The following is a 22942-nucleotide window of genomic DNA, read 5'->3' as shown; positions in this document are numbered from 1 at the left end:
TGTGTTTAGGTCATTTTGAGTATCATGTTGGGGAGAGCAAACTTTGACCAAGTGGATGAGATACCATCGTGTCGTGCTGGAAGGGTAAGGAGGCCTACTAGATACATGATTGATTGGTAACTATGTCTTGAGTACTAGAAAAGAAAGCAGTATCATGGATTTGTATCCTTGGCTTATGGGGACAATGGATAGAATATGATCTTTACCAAGAGCAGGAATATTGAAATCAATCAATCTCTGTTTGCCTTCCTACTCTGAATTAGCTGCTACAGAGTACTTAATTTTATACAGCCTCAGTTTCACTACTACAAATATTAAATTATTGAATTAACAGATTGTGAAAATTAAAATCCTACCTGTATATAAAGCACTGAAAAATTGAGAGTGGTTATTATTATTTTAATGTTTATTATTGTTGTTTGAAATTGAATAATTCACTGTATGTAGGCCACCACAAACCAGCAGAGTACAATTAAATTACTGGTATATTTTTTCCTAATTGCTAAATTAAATACTTCTCTTCAAAATTCATTTAGGCCTATGCTATCCGGATATTCAAATTTTCATTCTTCTAGTAAGAAGACAAGCTTCTAGTAACTCCGTGGTCAAAGAAAAATCAGAGACAATTTCTTTGATGCCATACCTACATCTGTAGGTTCTGGCTTGAGTCTGAGTTGACTCAAACCAATAAAGGGGCGCCTGGGTGGCGCAGTCGGTTAAGCGTCCGACTTCAGCCAGGTCACGATCTCGCAGTCTTGTGAGTTCGAGCCCCGCGTCAGGCTCTGGGCTGATGGCTCAGAGCCTGGAGCCTGTTTCCGATTCTGTGTCTCCCTCTCTCTCTGCCCCTCCCCCGTTCATGCTCTGTCTCTCTCTGTCCCAAAATTAAAAAAAAAAAAAAAAAAAACAATAGGTATTGGTAGCACAAATCAAGATGTGTATGTACCTCAAGGCAAGTGAGTAACTATGTATTTTAGGCTGCAGTTCACAGGAAGGTGAGACGTTGATCATGGCGGCCAGAAAAAACCTGTGGTGTTCTCCTCTTTACTTTGGTCTCCGTTCTTGGACTTTTGGTCAGTGCCTGGTATTCTCTGAGCTCAAGGCCACTCCAGCAGACCCTCTCAAACTGACCCTTTAATGCCCATCATCTTTACCAACATGGCTCCCAGAAGTAACAGCTCCCACTGGTTATTTGTTTCCCCTTCATTTTAGTTTTGTTTTAGTCCTCGTATTTAACTGCAGTATTTTTATGATGTCTTTTATGTATCACAATACAGAGGTCCCTTTTCATTATGTGTTGCATTTTGATGATGGCTCCATAACCTTGGTATGATGACTTTCTCCTCCCTGAGGCTATAAGCAGTTTCTGGGTTTTGTTTTGTTTTGTTTTGTTTTTTTCTGGATTTGTAAATCCTGTTTCTGCTCCTTCCTGGCTACTTGAATGTGAAAACAGGTCCTTTACTCAGAGGCAATTTCTGTTTCCATCAATACCTTTATCAGATTGGTGAGAATCACAACGTGGTAGGTTTTGAGAGGAAGAACAGTGTACTATAATCAAAGAATATGGGCTTTGGAATCAGACATCTCTGGTTTCTAATACTTCTTGGCTGTACCACCTAAGGTGGTTTATCTTCAGTAAATGGATCCCACTAAGCCTCTGTTTCTTCACCTGCATAATGAGAACAAGGATGTCTTCATTGTTTACAAAAATAATGTATAGAAAAAAGAACCTAGAGTATAATAAATGCTCAAGATAACAGGACTTCTTATAAAAATTTTTTAAAAAATGGCTATGTGTATCTTCCCACTTGCAGTCACTGATAAGTATTTTATTTCTCTTCCATTTTAAAGCCAGTCATTTTCAGGACACCATAATTACTACAATTCCATTAGTAACTGATTTTACATCTTTTCCAAGAACTAAATGTTTCAGAATTAAAAGAAAATATAAAGTTAGGTTTGTTTTAAGCAAAACCTGCCAGAAGAAACAATCCCATTGAGGCCGAGACTAAACAGAGCACATGTCAGCTCCACAGGGAATGTTCTTGAGGAAACTGAAATAAGAATTTCTTTTTGCTATTACAGAGTTTGTAAGAATGTTCACCAAAGCAATGGAAGCCAGAACTCACAGTTCTAAACCTTAGAAGCTAATGGATACTACGAATGGAGTGTGCTAAGTGTAGGCTCCTTAAGACGGCCAAAATGTGATCATCGCTGTTTCTAATATATTTTACTTAATTAGGTGATGGTGACAGTGACATAGTCTCTTCTGTGGTTATTTCTAAATGTTACCCAATGCTAACTCCAGTCGAATTTCCTAGGAATTTTGCATCATGACTATTATGAAAGAAAATTCAATTGAAATGTGTGTGTGGGGGGGGGATCACAGTGAAACGTTGAATGAAAACATTCACAATCAAGTGACTGCTCTAGGAGATACTACTCTTAGATTCAATAGAATTAATTAGGATGGATGTAAATCTAACTTCGTCTTTGCTCTTCTGGACTGTGTAGATCGTGTGAAAAGGAGAACTAAACCCATAACAGGTTAATTCAAACAGAAAAAGTGGGATATCTTTGGGTAAATGTATCTGGTTGGTTCATTCAGATGGCTGTAACAGAACAGACTGGGTGGCTTGTAATCAACAGACGTTTATTCCTCACAGTTCTGGAAGCCGGGAAGTCCGAGATCAAAGCGCAGATTCAGTATCTGACAAGGCCTACTTTTTGATTCTAAGGCGTCTCCCACACACCTGGAAGGGGCGGGGATCTTTCTGGGGCCTCTTTCATAAAGATACGAATGCCATTCTTGAGGGCTCCACCCTCAGGACCGAATCGCCGCCCAAAGGTCCACCTCTAAATATCATCAGGTTGGGAGCTGGGTTTCTAATTTATGGTGGGCACAAACGTTCAGTCTATTGGATTATGGTATCTGGTAGACTCAGTATATGCATAATATGCAATATACTGGATTATAAGCACCAGTGGAGCACGAAACTGAAATTGCTTCTTCAGTAATCCAGTGCCTTACAAATGAGTCCCTCTCAGGATACACTGATTTGAGTTGCCTTGGCAAAGTTTAATTGAAATCAGTTTTTTGTGTATAGAATTTGTTTTTGTCTGTTATACATCATCAAAAGAAATGGCAATATCTGAATAAAATGTGGCTATAATGGCTTAGACTCTGGGAACAGAATTTTTGGTGTCAAAATTTGGCCTCACACGTTACTAAGGCTGTGACCTTGAGCAATTGTCTTAGCCTCATCATTATTTTTTTTTTTTTAATTCACAAGGCTATGAAAGGACAAAAGGGGATACACTGTGTAGAGTACTCAGCACAGTGCCCCATGTGTAGGAGCTGAAATTTTAGGTTGATGGAGGAAAGGGGAGTTGTTTAAAAGATAGAAAAAATTCACACTTAAAAAATGAAATCCATGGTTAAGCCACTTAGGTAGAGAAAAAATGCTAATGAAATTAGGTTATAAACAGATTAGAGCATTTTATGCTTGGACCATGAATTTAGTTTTTTTAAAGAAAAAAATCAACAATGGAAATTCAGTTGGACTAAAAACATACGATAAAATGTTCCTCACCTTTTATCAAAAAACACCAATAAACTCTGTTTAGTTCCCATTTCTGTTCTAGTTTTTCCGGGAAGTTGCTGGTGAGTTTGCCTCTGGGCAGGTGCGTTCTCTGCCTTCTGTCGAGCAATTTCGCCAGTCCTGCTCCGTCTTCCTCAATGGGCTAAAGATGGTCGAGGCTCAGGCTTAGACCCGGCCTCTTCCACACTTTCCTAAGGAAATCTTTTCCATGTCCATGACTTAATTTCCTACCTGACGACTCCAGTGCTTGTTCAGAGTGAAATCCACTCAAAACCTGCTTCTAAGCAGTAGTCCCTCTTATCCAATGGCTACTTTTCCACTTCTGCTTCAGGCTCATTATGGCAAAAACTTCCTCAAGTCAACTTAATAGCTTCACCATCTGCATAGTAAAAACACTACTTAAGATAAATGAAGGTGGTGTGCAATTCTTATTTAACTCATGTTTTCAAATGTTTACTTATTTTTGAGAGAGAGAGAGAGAGAGAGAGAGAGAGAGAGAGAGAGGAAGTGCATGCACCCACAGGCACGTGGAGAGCAGGGGAAGGGCAGAGACAGGGAGACAGAGTATCCCAAGCAGCCTCCATGCTGTCAATGCAGAGCCTGATGTGGGACTCGAACTCACAAACTGTGAGCTCGTGACCTGAGCCGAAACCAAGAGTCACACACTTAACCAACTGAGCCACCCCGGCACCTCTTATTTAACTCATTTTAATGGTACTGGGAGGACACACTAAACCGTTTAAGCTCAGGCGATGTTTCATTAATACCACATTGACTACCTAGGCACATTGGCTAGAGCTGGGGCATGTTACATATAAACGTAACACAATTATGTCATGTGGGAAAAAAACAAAGGGAAAAAACAAAAACAGGAGGGAAGATATTTATCAGGCTTTGGAGGAACACATGCCCAGCACCATTGGCATAGCAAATTTCATGCAGGCAAGTCCCAGTTGAAAGTCACAGATCGTGGAAAAGCAATGCCAAGTAACAAGACTTCAACATCATTTTTTTTTCCCTCTCTAGAGTGAGATGACTAAAGCCTAGACATTATGAGCAAAATTACCCTGAGAGACAGATGTAGCTAGGCAGGTTTAACTGCCTACATTAGCTGGATTTCCGCACTTGGCTATTAGTGAAACTGCATTGTGAGACACTTTGTTTCATGAAATAAAAGCTTTGTGATAGCACTCTCAAAGATTATCAGATATTAATAAACATTCATTTGCCCCAGGACTGACCCTTTTTGCATCCTCGGTTTGAAGATGTGGTATCATTTTTATCCAAAGCACTCATTATTCATTACTATTGATTTCAGCATTAAACATTTTTTTTAAATTAGGTTTCCCTGTGAGTACTATCATCATTGATCACACATGAAGATTCATATTGGCCGTTGTCTTCTCCAGGAGTGGACAAGTAATCCTTTCTGGTATGATTGCAACAGTGTCTGCCTTCTGACAGTGCCCACATTTGGCTCTTGGAAAGTTCTCCCTAATTGCAGAAGGAGAAGAAACGAGGACAAAGCAAGACTTTCTCTCTTATCAGCAATGCATTCTGAAACAGACTATACCAGGCAACTTATCTGTAAATTACTCATCACTCAAAAATGCCGGCATTTCACTGTAGCTATAATGCCAATAGAACCTTTTGTGATAATAAAAATGCTTTCTAATTGCCATATACAACATGGTAGCCTCTATCCTCATGTGACTATTGAGCGTTTAGATGTGGCTAGTGTGACTGAGAAAACTGAATTTTTAATTTTGCTAATTTTTAATTTAAAGTAGCTACACAGGGAGCACTGGGTGACTCAGTCAGTTGAGCATCTGATTCTTGATTTCAGCTCAGGTCATGATCTCAGTCATAGGATCAAGCCCCACATCTGGCTCAGTGCTGAGCATGGATCCTGCTTAGGATTCTCTCTCTCTCTCCCTCTCTCTCTCTCTCTCTCTGCCCTTCGCCCCACTTGCATGCTCTTTTTCTCTCTCTCTCAAAATAAATATTTTAAAAATAAAAACATAACATAGCCATACACCCTAATGACTACCATGTTGGACAGCTTGGTACCAGAGCATCTTTATTATTACTTATAATTTATTTTGTGAAATTAAATGTTGGGAAATTCCTCGTGAGGAATTGGTACTGAATTGAGAGGAATTTTTCAGGCAAAATCTTTTGACTTCTTGGGAGGAGGTACTTGTCCTGAGTTATGCACCCTTTGACAGAGGGGCTGAAATACAGGGTTAAAAGTCTAAATCTCCTAACTCTGGCATTCGTAACAAAATCTTCTCTAGTGTTTCCCAGGCGCCAGAAATTGTCATGAAAGTTAGTTAAATAAATGTGAGATTCAACTTTTCTTCTAGTGAAGACTTGACTCATGATATTGGCAATGAGATAATAACTTTGTCGTTTTTTGTTTTTTGTTTTTGGTTTTAATTTTGGTCATGGTGTTCACTGATAGTGACAGAGAAAACAATGTTAGCTAGTCCTTTGTAGGTTCCTTCCAAAACGAGTTTTGAGGTGGCTTACTGGGATACTTAAATACCGCACTTAAGATGAGTAAATGAAGAATTTGATAAAGGGAAAATACAGCTTGCTCACATGTGTTTTCTGTCATGGTTAAAGATGGAGTTCTGACCACTGACTTGGGCTAATGTTTCTGAATCAGTGTTTCCAGAATGATGCTCCAGTCGCTCTGACTCATACCCCAATTCTCACCTCATTCCTCTCTGTGGTCAATCAAGAACAGGATGTGAGCTGAGAGCCACCATCCTGTGTGGCTTAGTGCTGCCACTTGCCTTGTGGATCTGAACTTGCTTTTAACATTTGAATTGACCTGCCAAGGACAAGTCACTTTAGGCCAATGAGGACCTTCATCCTGAGGGAGAAAGTGCTGGGTCAACTTTCCAAAACCTAGTAGGTAAATCAACAGTGTAAACAGGGAGGAAATGAAGGCAATAAAAGAACAATTGTGACCAAATCACACTAAATTCATATTTTATTTCAAAATAAGTTTCTAGTTTTATCATTCACTTGGGAACCATATTTAAACAAAGATCAAAACTGAGTGGGAGTTGGGATCACTGTGTAAGGAAACATAGTAGACATACAGTTTTCTAGCCAGAAAGTTGAAAAATCATCACAACATTATATTACCCAGCCAACAACCTTGAGTATTTGAGAGGCAGTAACACAAAGGAACACAACAAACATATTTATTTTTCTGATTTGGCAAGTAGATGTTAAAGAATGCAAACTTGAGGGCTTTTGAAACATATTTGATATGATATGCATGGCCTTCTGGATTCTTTCTCAAATACAGGGCAGTGCCAGGATGTTCCCATGGTAGATAAATATCTGTGATAAATACTGAATATTCCCTTATCATAGCCTTTACAAGGAATGTAAATCAAAGGCTTGATTTTTTTTTTTGAGTAGCAATAAAAAATTCAAGATTTCTCATTTTAATGCATTACGTCCAGTTGCTAAGGAGCTGGCTTGCCTTATATGGCAAAACTGACTTTGTAGAGTGTTTTTATTGTTGTTGTTGTTGTTATTTTGTTTGTTTTTGTGGTTGTTTTAACTTAAAAGCTGTTTGCATCAGTGCTTTGAGAATTGTTCAGGTCCCTAGTACTCACAACAAATTCCATTTCTTACCCGTGTGACTTTAGGTAAGATACTTTGCTTCCTGGAGCTTTTGGCTTTTGAGTTTGTAAATTGAGTATTATAATAGATACATAGAAGAATTGTTGTGCATTTTATTCTTTTTTTTATATTGTTATTTTTTTAAGTTTTTATTTAAATTCCACTTAGTTAACATACAGTGTAATGCTAGTTTCAGGTGTACAATTTAGTGATTCAACAATTCATTCAACACCTGGTGCTCATCACAAGTGCTTCCTTAATCCCCGTCACCTGTTTAACCCATTCCCCCCACCCACATCCCCTCTGGTAAACATCAGTTTGTTGTTGGGCATTTTAAAGGAATTAACGGAGAGCCGAGCTAGTCCATGCAATTACTCAATAGATTTATAAAATGTAGCTATTATATTCTCTACGTTGCTCACTCCTGCCCACCTGGCTGGCAGATTTCACTAACCACAGCACTCCATGGCCAGTGTTTTGTGTCAAATCAAATTTTACCTTTATGCCCACAATCCATCATTTGTGTTTCAGTTCATGTTCTTGGGATCAGATGTAAATTTCTTGCCTACGGTCACATAGACCCCAGAATTCCTAGTGCACCTTTCCATTCCCTCCTGCGATGGATGGAATAGTGTTTCATGTGTATGAAAGTAGTTGCTTCACAAGTAACTATTTAGGACTTGCTATTATATAAAATGCTCTTGATGTTTCCCTGTTAGGTATGAATATTCTGAGTGGTTTAGTAGTTTAATCATAGGTCACTATTGAAATATATATATATACACACACATATACATATACATATATATACACATATATACTATAGTTAAGTGTGTATATATATACACATACATATAATTATGTATTTAATACAAAAATTAATATGCATATATTTAATAAATAAAAGTATATAATTAAATTTGTATATATACATACATATGTATGTGTGTGTATATACACATATATATAATAAGGAAATAAGGAAATAGATACTATAGAAATTATCCCATCAGGAAATCAGTTCTGAAGCCTACACTATTTTGAATATTTAATAGCATCAGCCCTTGATTATTTTGAACTTTGGTTTTATCATTTGGAGAAATGAAAGATTAACTAGTAGGTTAAGCTGTCAGGCAGAACATCTGTGATTGATAAACCCTGAATGGATTAAATGCAGAAGTTCAAGGTTAAAGTGTTATATTACAGAAAGAACACTGAGCACTCTGATGGAGCATTTCAGAATATTGATTGACAAAGTATCCTCTTTGTGAAGACTTTCTTTCTGCAGAGATCAAAATAAACAAAGTGAAGGATAGGAACATGCTTTTAAAATTGTCTTGATTGACTGCTTTCAGAGACCCGGTTTGTGTCTTCAGGAACTTGGAAAGTTCCTTTGCAATTTATTAGGTTCATTAAAACATATATGCCTCACCCAGTGAGCACCAATATCGGGCAGGCATTGTGCTAGGCACTGTATGTATGTTGTCTCTAATATGATAAGCTTCAAGTAGCAACCAGTGTCTTAGAATTCCTCTGTTTATGAATTATTAAAACAGACATTTCCAAATTTATATTTTCATTTGATTTTCAAAAATGCAAACATTTGAGGTGCACATCTGTTACTCTGCCACATAATCTTTATTAAAAATACTCTGGGGGGCGCCTGGGTGGCGCAGTCGGTTAAGTGTCCGACTTCAGCCAGGTCACGATCTCGCGGTCCGTGAGTTCGAGCCCCACGTCAGGCTCTGGGCTGATGGCTCAGAGCCTGGAGCCTGTTTCCGATTCCGTGTCTCCCTCTCTCTCTGCCCCTCCCCCCGTTCATGCTCTGTCTCTCTCTGTCCCAAAAATAAATAAACGTTGAAAAAAAAAAATACTCTGATTGGGATGCAAGCTGATGCGGCCACTCTGGAAAACAGTATGGAGGTTCCTCAAAAAACTAAAAATAGAACTACCCTACGACCCAGCAATTGCACTACTAGGCATTTATCCACAGGATACAAATGTGCTGTTTCTAAGGGACACATGCACCCACCCCCATGTTTATAGCAGCACTATCAACAATAGCCACAGTATGGAAAGAGCCCAAATGTCCATCGATGAATGAATGGATAAAGAAGATGGGGTATATTTATACAATGGAGTATGACTCGGCAATCAAAAAGAATGAAATCTTGCCATTTGCAACTACGTGGATGGAACTGGAGGGTATTATGCTAAGTGAAATTAATCAGAGAAAGACAAATATCATATGACTTCACTCATATGAGGACTTTAAGAGACAAAACAGAGGAACATAAGGGAAGCGAAACAAAAATAATATAAAAACAGGGAGGGGCATAACAGAAGAGACTCATAAATATGGAGAACAAACTGAGGGTTACTGGAGGGGTTGTGGGAGGGATGATGGGCTAAATGGGTAAGGGGCACTAAGGAATCTACTCCTGAAATCATTGTGGCACTATATGCTAACTAATTTGGGTGTAAATTTTAAAAAATAAAAAATTAAAAAAAAAATAAAAGAACTCAAACCTTTCAGTTAAAAAATACTCTATTAACAAATAGGTTACTTTAGTATTTTTTCAAATTCACAAGTTTGTACTTTTGTAAATATACAACTGTCTTGTGAATAGACCAAAGTGATATTTAGTGTTTGCTCTATAGTTCAATTCTAAATTCTAAATATAAACTAACAGAAATAAATATACAAAAGGCACAGAGGAAATTTTGTCAGCTTTAATGATTATCTTATTTACTTAATACCTTAATGTCTAACATTTGATAATGATTTTTTTTAATTTTTTGACTTTAATGGTATATTAGAAATTTGGTATATAGAGAGATTAACTGCTCTGAATTCAGAATAATTTGTTAAGTTTAATTTGTTAAGCCTGTGTATGTTAAAATTTCCTAGGCTTTGATATATATGTTACTAGACATATATACACAGAGTTTCAAATACAAAAGGCATGAACTTAACATTTTTTCAGTCTCTACTCATGGAGGTTTCAAAATGCTTTCCTCAAATTAAGAGTACCAATATTTCCAGAAGTGTGACATTCCAAGGAATGAAGTGACACTGTTGGTAAACAGTAACAACAAAGCTACTCTTTTTTTTTTTTTAAGTATATTTATTTTGAGATGGAGGGAGAGAGCACACTCAAGAGCGAGAGGGAGGGGCAGAGAGAGAGAGGGAGAGAGAAAAATCCCAAATGGATTTTTTCAGCATTGGGCTTGAACCCATGAACCCTGAAATCATGACCTGAGCCAAAACCAAGAGTCAGACACTTAACCAACTGGGCCATCCAGGGGCCCCACGAAGCTACTCTTTTTAACGTACAGAAATACCTACAAATTCATGAGGTATTTTAATGCTTACTATTGTTAAGACAATTTCATAATAAGGAAAATAATAATAAACATATATTTGTATCCTAAATGCAATAATTTCTATTAAAAAAATGAAGACATGAAATCGCTATCTTCTCAAGGAGAATATTTTAATCTGCTTTACAAATGAAATACGTTTTATTTGCTGATTTTGATTTTGCGATATTGCAAATAATATTCTTGCTGCTGAGCCTGTACAGATTGGTACAAGGAAATATTTCAGGACTTAGCCAAATTTTAAAAGTAGAAATGTTAGTCACAGGGGTGCCTGGGTGGCTCAGTCGGTTAAGCATCTGACCTCGGCTCAGGTCATGATCTCAAGGTCCATGAATTCGAGCCCTGCATTGGGCTCTGTGCTGATAGCTCGGAGCCTGGAGCCTGCTTCAGATTCTGTGTCTCCCACTCTCTCTGACCCTCCCTCGTTCATGCTCTGTCTCTCTCTGTCTCGAAAATAAAGAAACATTAAAACAAAAAAAAGAAATGTTAGTCACAGATCATTTTTAAGAGGTATCTTCAATTTTGTTCCTCAATATCAACACTATAGATTTAGAAGCATGAATCTATTTTAGAATAAAGCAAGTCAACATTTCACTTAGACTCATGAATAGTTATGCCCTGCTGTCCAAGTTCTTCTGGAAGTGGACTCTGAGACTTTATTGGGGAACATCTTCTGTGAGCAATGAGGCATGCAGGATTGGGCAGTGGGAAAAGTTGAACTGTGATGCAGTCACAACAGAGGCCTCCTTCTATCATAGATCGTATGAGGAGGTCTGGAACTGAAAGCAGAACTTCAGAGTTGTCTTGTCTTGAGGCAAAAGGGAGAAGGCCTGACGCCTGTTTTAATCAGTCCTTGCACTCTGGAGGAGTTTGAGCTTGGGTGAGGCAGCACCCTCCGCGCCCAAGGCGTTGCATGTAAAGAATCTCAGGTGTGAGTCCTCAGCTCCCAGCGCTCCCAGCTCTCCCAGGAGCTGGGGAAGGGGGTGTGGAGGCACACCACAGCATCCACTACACCTGCGTTTGCATAGCCACTAGCCACAAGTATGCACTGACATGTCCTCTGCTTTCCAACCGTTGTCTTGGTTTATTAAAACAGGTAGGAAGAGATGGACTTAAATAGTTTGCCTAGGTTCCCTACATGTTATGACTCTTCCTTGATATTTTGTATCCCCTACTAAGGAAAACCCAGTGGCAGCATTAAGAGAAGGTCTTGAATCATTCCTCTTAAGTGTAAATGAAATACGCATCTTGGGGGAAGAGAGTTAGGAATTAACTTTACCAAGCAATCAACCAACTATGTGCCTCGGACTGTGCTGGATAAAATAAATAAGCTTCAACTGTCTCTTTAACATTTTTGGATATCTTGAACTAGAGGGGGACTTATAATGAAATAATTACAAAATATGTTCCTGCTGAATTGCATTCTAGTAATTATAAGAATGGAATGTTTTGATGGAAGCTACATTAACAGCTAAGGAGTTTTCCAACTTATTTTTTTTCCCTCTATGATATTATGTTAGTCCTTACCTAATTTCTGATATTTTTAAGCTCAAGCACGGTGATGGATGTAGATGAATACCTTTTGCAAAGCATGATGTGTCACTCAGATAAAAATCACATGAAGTTATTTATTAAAGCTCACTACTATTTGTGGACTTGTTAAACCATGTCACTGATACCCACCAAGGCATATTTTACTTTGAGTTTTCTGAAGACGTGCTGACCAAAAATTTATTTTGGTTCTTTAACTTTTTATCGAAAGAGAAATTCTTAGCAATACTACACTCAAGGCAGACCTATCACCAAAGTTTTATGGGTGTTGTAAGAAAGTTTAGACACCTGCACTCAGAATACTAACAGGTGGACAAGAAAACAAGTTTATGTTGTGCTTTGGTGACTGTGGACTTGTTATTTTTTTGCTTTTATCTGTGTTTGTTTCAACATCTGCCCTCTATTTTCTGGCTTGTACTACTTTTTATTTTAATTGGTTTGCTGATTCAAACTTGCTGTGTTTGGCCTTGCTGTTGTTAAGCAATATTTTAAGAGGGAAGTGAAAAAGAGTGGGAAAAAATACTGGTTTTGTTAATTTGGCTCCAGCTGGTTTTATACCTGGAAACAGGAGAGTAAATGGTTTTTCGGTATGGTTAATTAAATCTTGTGCTGATGGCTTCTGTTGTAGGTATTAAGTCACCCGCCTTGTTATTAAGTCATCCACTGGTCTAGTAGGGTTAGATTTGCCATCAGGGAATCATTTTTAGAATGTTTACTTTGTGTTCAGTAACTGATTGAGGACAGAATGATGCTCGGCGTCCAGCTGACCAGAGAGTTAATTGTGAGATTAAAAAAAAAATTTTTTTTTCTATTTTAAGTTTATTTATGTTTGAGACAGAGAGAGAGAGACAGAGCATGAGCAGGGTGGGGCGGAGAGAGAGGGAGACACAGAATCCGAAGCAGGCTCAAGGCTCTGAGCTGTCAGCCCAGAGCCCGATGTGGGGCTTGAACTCACGAACTGTGAGATCGATCATGACCTGAGCTGAAGGTGGGGCTTAATGGGCTGAGCCACCCAGGCGCCCCGATTGTGAGATTTTTAAAGGTTATTCCTATGGGTCTCACTCTACTTTGTTTTGAAAACAAAATGGCAGGCAAGAAAGTGGTGCAGACATGGGCCTCTCTTGTCTCATCTGTCTCTTAGAGTTCTTTTCCGTGAGAAAGGAAAACTCCCACTGTATTTTGTTTTCCTAATGCTTCTTGGATTTTCACCAGCAGGTTTTTACAGTCTGTTGCTTGCCTCTCAGATTAGAAGAATGCTGGCATATTTTAACGGTTTCCTAGGATTCAAACAGCCTTTAATTAACAGCAAATTGATGTTTTGGAATGTTACCAAAATATGGGAGACTGAACACTGGGATGTGCTTCTTTCCCTCCAGCTTCTGAGTGCACGGAGTCCTCTCACGGGGAGTGGGGGAGAGGGGTGAAGGTGCTCCTTTGCAAACAGCTGGTTGCCTACCAGTATGCAAAGGGTGTCTTTGTTGGCATGATATTCCCACTGCTTGCTCATTGGTGGCCTTCTAAATTCCACCTACTCACGACTGGGAAGGAGGCAGGTAGTCCTTGAATGCTCAAAGCTGCGGGGTGCTCAGCAGTTCAGGGACTGCTTGGTTTGTAGCTGGGTTCACTTGTTTTAATCTTCCAGTTGCCAGGGCAGGAAGGTATGGCTGCCTGTCTTTGTGGTTAAGTTTCTTTTCCATGCCAAGTTCATGTTATCTTGCTGCCAGAGTTTTGGACATGCTGGAAAAGAGCAGTTCTGTAAAATAATCGCTTAGAATCGATGCATATTCTGAGCAGAAGCTAGTTTTCAAAGAGAGAGGGCAGTGTGGTGGAGAGTGTTCCTTCTGAATCAAGGGATTTCAGTGAAGGGTTTGTTGATGATTCAACCCAGAGCTTTAGGCAGGAAAGGAAGGATAGATTGGGGAGCATGAAATGTTTGAAAGGGTAACTGTTTTTCAACGTTTATTTATTTTTGCAACAGAGAGAGACAGAGCATGAACGGGGGAGGGGCAGAGAGAGAGGGAGACACAGAATCGGAAACAGGCTCCAGGCTCCGAGCCATCAGCGCAGAGCCCGACGCGGGGCTCGAACTCGCGGACCGCGAGATGGTGACCTGGCTGAAGTCGGACGCTTAACCGACTGTGCCACCCAGGCGCCCCTGAAAGGGTAACTGTTACCTACACAACCATGTAGTTATATATCTGAGGAGGGGAAGGGAGAAGCTCGGCTGGCTCCCTCTGCCTAATGGCAGATCTGCTCATTGGCCGGTTTCCAGTTGAGGTCACTACACTCCATGGCCTGTTTTCTCCACCAACCCACAAAGCCGGCCTTTTGGGCTCAAAGGACGCCTCAACGTGTTTTGTTTTTTGTTGTTTTTTTTAACGTGCATCATGTCCCTGATGGCTCCCTTTGCTCTCCTCTCTGCAGGTGGTACATGCCAGAGCCCTGCTCTCCCAGCCCTGGTCCGTCCACCAGCCCCTCCTCTGCAACCTTCGCTGGATATCAAACCCTTTCTTCCCTTTCCTCTGGACACTGCTGCGGTCAACCTCTTCCCCAATTTTAATGCGGTAAGTCTCAAGGTCAAATTTGCATATGACACCGTGGTAAGTGCCTGGGGTACGTTTTTTGTTGTCGTTGGTTTTCTTTTTTGAGAGGGTTATTTTATTTTTTTGAGCGAATGCTCATATACGTTATTGTGTTACTTCTCAAAGGAGAGTTTGCTGCAGTGTCGTTTCAATACAATATTGGAAGCTATGGGGTTCCTTTTTATAGCTGAGCCTTTGGGATTTGTTATGAACAATAAATTCATTTGGCCACAAGGTTGTAACTTCAGTGCAGAACAGAAAGGGGAGAAGTTGACCCAATAGCCATAAGACTGGTCTTGATTTGCCAGGGGTGAGTCAGTCACTACTTTTGTCTTACTGTATCAACAACAGATAAAGTGAATTATATGAAAGCCACTAAGTAGCTGGCTGCCTGGTTACGTAAGGTCTCCAGAACCAGGCTCCTTCAAGGGAAAATTAAAAGAGGTTTAATCTGGGGCGCCTGGGTGGCTCAGTCGGTTAAGCGTCCGACTTCGGCTCAGGTCATGATCTCGCAGCCGGTGAGTTCGGGTCCCTCATCGGGCTCTGTGCTGACTGCTCAGAGCCTGGAGCCTGCTTCAGATTCTGTGTCTCCCTCTCTCTCTCTGCTCCTCCCCCACTCATGCACTCTCTGTCTCTCAAAGATGAATAAATGTTTAAAAAAATATAAAAAAAAAAAGAGGTTTAATCTGATTGCATTGGTCTTGAGTTCATGTCTCCCCTTTAGTGTCTTTCTGGGTAACACTGACAATTCCATTATTTTGTTGGCGTTTATCTAAATGAAAACCTAATGAATTTGTTATAGAGAACATTATAATTCAAGTAGATGTCTAAAAACATAAACATATTCCTTCTATCTGGATCCTGCACTTTAATTTTCAAATCTGTTGCCACTTTTCTGATTTAATAAAGAGGACCCTGATAATCACAATAATGATACATTCCATTTGAAGAGCACTTTTTTCCTCCTTAAAACAACTCAGTGTTCTGGTAGTGGGAGTTTTTTGGTTTTTGTGTGTGTGCTTTTTCCTTCCTGCCTTGTCACAGTTGCTCAGTTAAGTCTTTCTTAAATTGCTTTATGTTTTGGACTTTGCCAGTGGCCTTCTCAACAAACTCAATGACTTACTTGCTTCTATTTTCACTCTTAGCATGTCTTTATAAGTTGACAGATTTCTCATATTCATCATCATCTCTTTTTGTACAAGCCGTGAGAGAGTATTGTGATGATGAAAATAGAAATAAGGGTTGAAAAGGTTAGAAACCAGAAAGTGACTTTTTTTTCCCCCTAATGTCATCTGATTCAGATTTCAGCAGTTTGTCATAATGCAGGTTTGAGCTTATCAATGACAATGACGGGATGTGTCAACACAACCAAAGCAAAGAGGATTAAGATGGGAGGTCACTGAATGCCCAGTGACCTAAATAATACAGATTTCTTGTTGTAACATCTTGTTCCCATGATGAAATTTTAAAAACTTTCCCACAATTAGATGATTCTCTTTCAAGAGACACAAGTGGGTCTTGTTTTCTTTAATAATACTTCATCGGGGGGACTTTGGTCATGCCAGTGAGAAGGTATAGTTGTATGCTAGTCCTTGCTAAAGGGCAGGGGACAATCAGCATGATCACTTTGTTCTTTTAGGGGTGAGGGATTTTCCATGGAAATCTTACTTTGAAATTGATGGAGCATAAACGGAACTGCATAAAGATCATGTTTCCAAAGTAGAGGTTTCTAATCCAAGGCGTTTTAAGAATACTAGAGAAAAAAATTGCTCAGCATCAAATTCTCTGGTTTTTTAAGTGACCACACAGAAGTCCCCTGGGTTCCCTTTCTCTGCTCCTCTGTTAAGTGGCTTCCTGGCATAGTCTTGCTTCCCAGATACCCGGAGATGATCCATCAAGGTGCTTTACCTGGCCTCTGAGACCACTTGGCATCCTGTCAGTTCGGTCTCATGTCAGCTTTAGAGCAGTTGAGGCGAAGTTCCTGGAAGGCTGTAAAAAACTGGGCTTTAAACTTGCGATTTGCCAGTTGAGAAACATTAAAAGCAAAATGATTAATTTGATGGATGTAAGTATTGTTTGTCATAAAAAAATATGAGTGATATGCTCAGCTATTAGACACTGAGCAGTCTCTTTATCCTCTTGACTACTTCCTCCTCTTTAAAGAGAGTGGACCTACTACTCTCTTCCTTTGGGGATTATTTCATTCAAATATTTGAGTTTTTGTGGCAAAGGAGGCATTATATGATGATCAAACTGGACCCTGCAACTAGACTGACTGCATTCAAATCTCAAAGTTGCTACTTAACCATCAATACAACCTTGGGTAAGTGACACAACCCCATATATCTCAATATCTTCATCTGTAAAATAGGATTAAAAATTAACCTACTTCTTAGGCATGTGGTAATGCTTGTGTGGGTTAAATAATGGAGAACACCACTCGACCCACAGCAAGCACTATTTGAGTGATACGTAGTATGTTCATACATAGCCTGTAAACTCTTGTTGGTTTGAATGTGGCAGTTCATTGACTGATTGCAAAAGTTTGGCTTGATTCTTTTTCCTCTATGATGAATTTTGACTTATGTTTGTATTTGCTCCATTTAAGGGGACCCTCTGTTGCTGCACACCTTAAGTTATTTCCTTTCAGTGCTAGTCAAGCAGCAGCCAAGCAAGGATTAAGCCACTCCTTGCTTCATACTGAGGAGAATGGTTGCAAAGCCCATAATCAGGTGGCTTTGGACTCAGAGTTAGTATAGAGCACTTCTATAACTAATAGCCTGACTTCTTGATTTTGTAGCAGGTATGAATCTCAGTCCATGAATTCAGGGTGTATGAAGCATAATTTTTTTATGCAGTAAATTGATTTTATTCCTGAATCAAAAGCCCATTTTATAATGAAGGGAAATGCAATTTAATTCTGTTTCAGGGTGTGCTGTGGTTCTGGAATGTAACAGGATATCCATCCAGCCCTTGGTGGGAAACTACCTCTGTTCACTAAGCTCTTTATCCACATAGGCATTTATAGATGGTCAGCACCTGGTTAGCATGGCTGTTTAGGCCCCCACCTTCCAACTTTGGACACACAAACTTTGCATGGCTGTTGGTGGTCCCTTCTGCCTAAATGTGCCAAATTACTCTTATCTCTTTGCCAAGAAAATGATGAACCATCTGCCACCCAACAACCTTCCCACATCTGACCTTCTCAAAACAAGTTCCTAAGAATCACAGACTGACTGCCTGTTATATTCCTCTATTTAGGATATGTGTATGGAATTATCTGTCTATTGGGAGTAGGGTGGGGCAGAATGGGGAAAGAAAAAAATTTGTGAAATAAAATCAGGAAAGCATAAATGGATATCTCTGATTATCATCCTTCACAAGAGCATAAGCCACTGGGTTTGGACATTAGCCGAGAAGAATAATGAAACATCTGTAAAACTATGCACAGTTAAAAAGGAAAGGAAAACAGGTGTAGAATTTGATCTTAGATATGGATATAGAAGAGGCCATTCAATAAAACCATTAGGATCCCTTGGTCTACTCAGAGCCAACTTTTGAAGAATAGCAACAGAAACTGTTCTCTTGACCTGTTTTATCATGGATGTTTTATCATGGATGTTCCAGTAGCTTTGAGACAAGAGAAAGCTTTCCTTGAATTTTCCTCATGTACCCCCTGTACTGCCCCTCAGTCCCTTAAGACGTTGGAGTCTCAGTGCTTAGGACCATTCTGATCCCAATGATAGTATTCTGCATCAGCATTTCTTGAAAGGAACCAATCCCAGAAGTAGGTAGGTGATGTTTAGGAAAAGAAATATTAGAAAGTGGTATGAGCTTGGTTCATTCTATCAACTGCTATTTTTTTTTGTTTTTTTAAAAAAATTTTTTTTCAACGTTTATTTATTTTTTGGGGGACAGAGAGAGACAGAGCATGAACGGGGGAGGGGCAGAGAGAGAGGGAGACACAGAATCGGAAACAGGCTCCAGGCTCTGAGCCATCAGCCCAGAGCCCGACGCGGGGCTCGAACTCACGGACCGCGAGATCGTGACCTGGCTGAAGTCGGACGCTTAACCGACTGCGCCACCCAGGCGCCCCTCAACTGCTATTTATTAAGCATCTATTATGTGGCGGGAATAGGGATAACAAAAATTATGTTATGACCTCTGCCATGAAATAATTCAATGTATAAAGGATGTTAAGCAAGTAAATATTTGTCTAAGTGTATAGAGTGCAAGGGCAGGATGGGAACAGGAGTGGAAGGAAGACTGTGTGGTTGGCGTAGTGAGGGTTTGGTGAGAAAAATAGAAACTATTCTAGGCATGCAAACAGGAAGGGACTTAATAGAAGGATTTAGATGATAACAAAGCCTTTGTAGGTGGTGGGCAGTAAAACAAAGGTCAGGGAAGGCTGTTGTTGGCTCTCAATTTCTCTGCTTCCTTTCATGGAATCAGGAAGTTGCAGAAATACAAGATGCCCAGTAATCCCAGTTACTTTCATCCAGATGCCATGAAACGCCTCTCTTTAGTGAGATCCATGCCTGAATACTGCTGGCAGACACCTGTGGGAATGTAACCTTCAGGTTTCCAGTCCTTGTGCTGTAAGAGGGAGCACAGAGGGGAGAAGGCAGTGCTGAATTGCCAGCAGACTTGACATGATGGCAGAATGGAAAGATTTATGCATCATCAGAAAACTGGAGCATGTCTGCAATCATGGGCAAGAAGCTAAATCCTTTGGAGCCTCCATGTCCTGTTCTGTAAAATGAGAATGACTAAATTTCTCTTAGGTTTGAGGGATAGCTGACTGTTAAAATGCTGGAGATTGATGCTGAGAAGTGGCTTCCATTACTTGGGATGTTGTTTAAAATGAGAGCTGATCATTTAAAAATGCCTATATTCCTTAACAGTTTTCTCAGTCTCAGAGTTGCCCCTTTTCCTTTTCTTTAATGTATTTTCTTCATACACTGATCAGTGGTTTAGCAATAATGAACCTTCAACGTGTTGTTGAAACTGTGTAGCTTTGGGGGGATGTGTTACTGGGGACTGACTATAAACCTAGCCCTGTGCTCCCCTTCCATGGCTGTGTTTCCTATTGGCATAAAGATTAAATGGGTAAACTGACATGATTCACCTGCAAGTACCAGACTCTCAGTAAATATTGAGGTCTTCCAGGAGGTGCATGGAAGAGAGTAAGGTCACATAGAGGGCCAAAAGACATAAAGGTGGGCAAATAAAGAGGAGTAACTATTTTGTTTTCAGTTAGCTTGGGCTAATATTCTTTTGTTGTTGTTGTTGTTGTTTTTCAGTAATCTCTACATCCAATATGGGGCTCAAACTCATGACCCCCTAGGTCAAGAGCCACATGCTCTCCCTACTGAGCCAGCCAGGTGGCCCATATTCTTTCACATTCAAAACATGTAAATTAGTATAGAAATGTTGACTCTGTGTTCCTCCTCTGTGTGATATGATTTCATTATGGGAGAGGGAGCCAAGCAGAGAGGAGGAGCGAGGTAAAGAGAGATCAAATCTTACCATCCAACTCTGTGCTGATTCTTCCTACTTCTCAAAAACAACTACCCTAGACACTTGAGTGTGGTGTTAGTTGGAGTTCAGAAGTGTTATCACTGGTGGGGAGGGGGACAGGAAAGTGAAATGGATGTGATTTATAACAGCATTTCTCCTACTTTACGGTACATGTGAATCACTGGGGGAATCATTTTAAAATACAGGTTCTGATTTAGTAGTTCCGGGTTGGGACCTCAGATTTTGAACATATGTGAGTAGGGAAGGGGAGGGGAAGCCAGGGAAATGATTAAATACACTGGACAGTTCTTACACTCCTGGAGTGTATTTCTTCATTCATTCACTAAAGTTTACTGAGGACCAATCATGGGCTAGGCCCTTCAGATTCAGCAGTAAAACTAACAGGCTAAATTTCTGTCATTGTGGAACTTATTTTCTGGTGTTTGTGTGCTGGGGTATTAGGGAAGTTTGAAGTATTGGAGGAAGAAGAAGCAATTCATCTCTTACGCAATGATTTGCTTGTTGGACATTTACTAAGCACTGACTATATGTCTGACACTGTAGCAGATAATAAAAATGCAAAAATAAGGAGGAGGAAGAGAAGGTAAAAGAAGAAAGAGGAGAGGGGGAGGAGAGGAAGTGGAGGGAGTGAAGGGGCAGGTGGAAGAGGAGGAATGGTCCTTGTGTCTATAGTATTGACGTAAGTTGATTAGTTACTTCTTAAAACAGTCTTCTATCAGCTACTGGTAAACATTTAGATTTTAAAACACTACATTAGACAGTAGAGTTTATGCAAGCAGTAACCTTATCTATACAGTTTGCTTCACTTGTTGAAAACTGTGGTGCATTACTTAAGTCATTCTGTAAAGGATTCTGTAACTAAATGCTTAAATAAAATCCTTTGAATGTAAATGCTCCCTGAATTCAAGGGAAGTTGAAGTCACTTGGAGGTGGCCAAGGAAAGCTATATGGAAAACATTAAGGTTTAATTTGGGAACTGAGATCAGTTCCATGTTTATCTTGTTTGGTAACGTTATCATAGTACAGAGCCTGGAACATTGCAAAGACTCAACACACAATTCTGGAATTGTGGATGGATGCATGGATGGATGGATGGATGGATGGATGGATGGATGGATGGATGGATGAATAGATAGATAAATAGATGACAGAGAAAATGCATGATAGATAATAGAAGAGAAATAGCCATTATAGTTGTACCATAAGAAACAGAACAGAAAATCTAAGTACTCACTGTTTTCATACACTAGATTATTTCCATTTAACCAATGTTATTAATTTAAGGGATTATTAGGAAACATAAGCATGCATAGCATCAAACCATCCCCTTAATTTTCATCCATAATTTTATGTTGGCTCATGTGTTTATTTACTCTGGTTATATGGAAGAACAGTGATGTTAAAATCACAGTGGTTGTTTATAGAATGTCCTCTAAAACTAGTCTTTTATGATATTCCTCAACTGTTTCATATGACTCCAAAAGGACTTTTACCATAAAATATTGGTGAGGCACTTTATGACTCTAAAAGGACTTCATTAAGTGTGTATAACACATATTCTACAGCTGTGGCTTACCTATGCATTTATAATATCATAATAGGTGAATGACAAAAATACAGAAACCTAAAGAAGAAATGTCAGATTGAAGTTTTTGTTATCTTCAGATATATACCCTTCAAGATCTTCATTTCCTCCATCTTTAAAATGGAAACACTACCATGTGTAATGGCACACGTTGCCTACTTTCCTTTCAAAAATTATTCCTTACTGTCACTTTCCTCTGTGGCTCTGTATTTTGTTCCAGATATGGAGGTGCCTCCCATCACTCAGCAAGTGTAGCACTTAGAGAAACAATAGTTAACCACACTTGTGTTTGTTTTTTAGAGATATTAATTAAATCCAGTTTATATGTTAGTAACTGCTCTTACTAAATGTCTACAATTGCTGCCATCCCTAAAATAGGTAGGCAGCCAACTGGAAATTATGAGTAGAAGAAAATAAGACTGTCTTTCTTAGTCACAATTGATAGAGGATGTGGAAATTTTTCAGGTGAATAATGACATAGTAAATATAGTATTGATTGCTAAGTTCTTTGTCCTTTGAAGACAGAGATAGCAGATTGCTAGCTAGTTCTGTGCATTAACTGTGTCATATTTGTATAGCAAAAGCTTCTTAAGAAACATCTACTTGTGAGGTCTTTCATTTTATGTTTTCACACTGAAATACAGAAGCTTATTTGCCAAACCCTCTAGCTTCCTGTGAAGCCAAAAGCTGTAAAAGTCAAGCCTACTTATAAAACTCCAAAACGCAAAATGACTTAAATATGAGTATCTCGGCTTGAAAATAAAAGGCTAATAAACAAATACACAATACACAAATAGTTTCCTCTTTTAATCCTTGCTTACTCTTTGAACAGGTAACGCATTCTCCTGTGATTCAAGATGTAAAAAGAGCAAAAAGGTTTCCCTGACTGTTCTTCCCTTGCCGCTCAGTTCTCCTCTCTTAAGTGACAATCAAGGTGGTCAAATATTTTTATTTCTATTTTTCCAGAGGTAGACATTAAAGATGTGGCTTAATATACACCATATGCTTGCTTATTTTCCTTTATCAGTCAATCTAATCATAACAGACTGACA

General features: G+C 39.3%; 1 protein-coding gene across 4 annotated transcripts in view; it reads left to right on the top strand.

Annotated features, from left to right (window-relative positions):
- The window catches only part of ZNF385D (zinc finger protein 385D), an 888856-nt gene that overhangs the window by 652051 nt on the left and 213863 nt on the right, over positions 1–22942 (top strand). For all 4 annotated transcript variants that reach the window (XM_019810771.3, XM_006936450.5, XM_003992162.6 and 1 more), the window contains one exon: positions 14607–14746. In XM_019810771.3, the coding sequence (XP_019666330.1) occupies positions 14607–14746 (140 nt within the window). The remainder of the gene's footprint in view (positions 1–14606; positions 14747–22942) is intronic.

The sequence above is a fragment of the Felis catus genome, chromosome C2 (genome assembly GCF_018350175.1).
Source record: "Felis catus isolate Fca126 chromosome C2, F.catus_Fca126_mat1.0, whole genome shotgun sequence".
NCBI lineage: Eukaryota > Metazoa > Chordata > Mammalia > Carnivora > Felidae > Felis > Felis catus.
The sequence above is the reverse complement of the archived record's forward strand: the minus strand, read 5'-3'. Positions and strand labels throughout refer to the sequence as shown.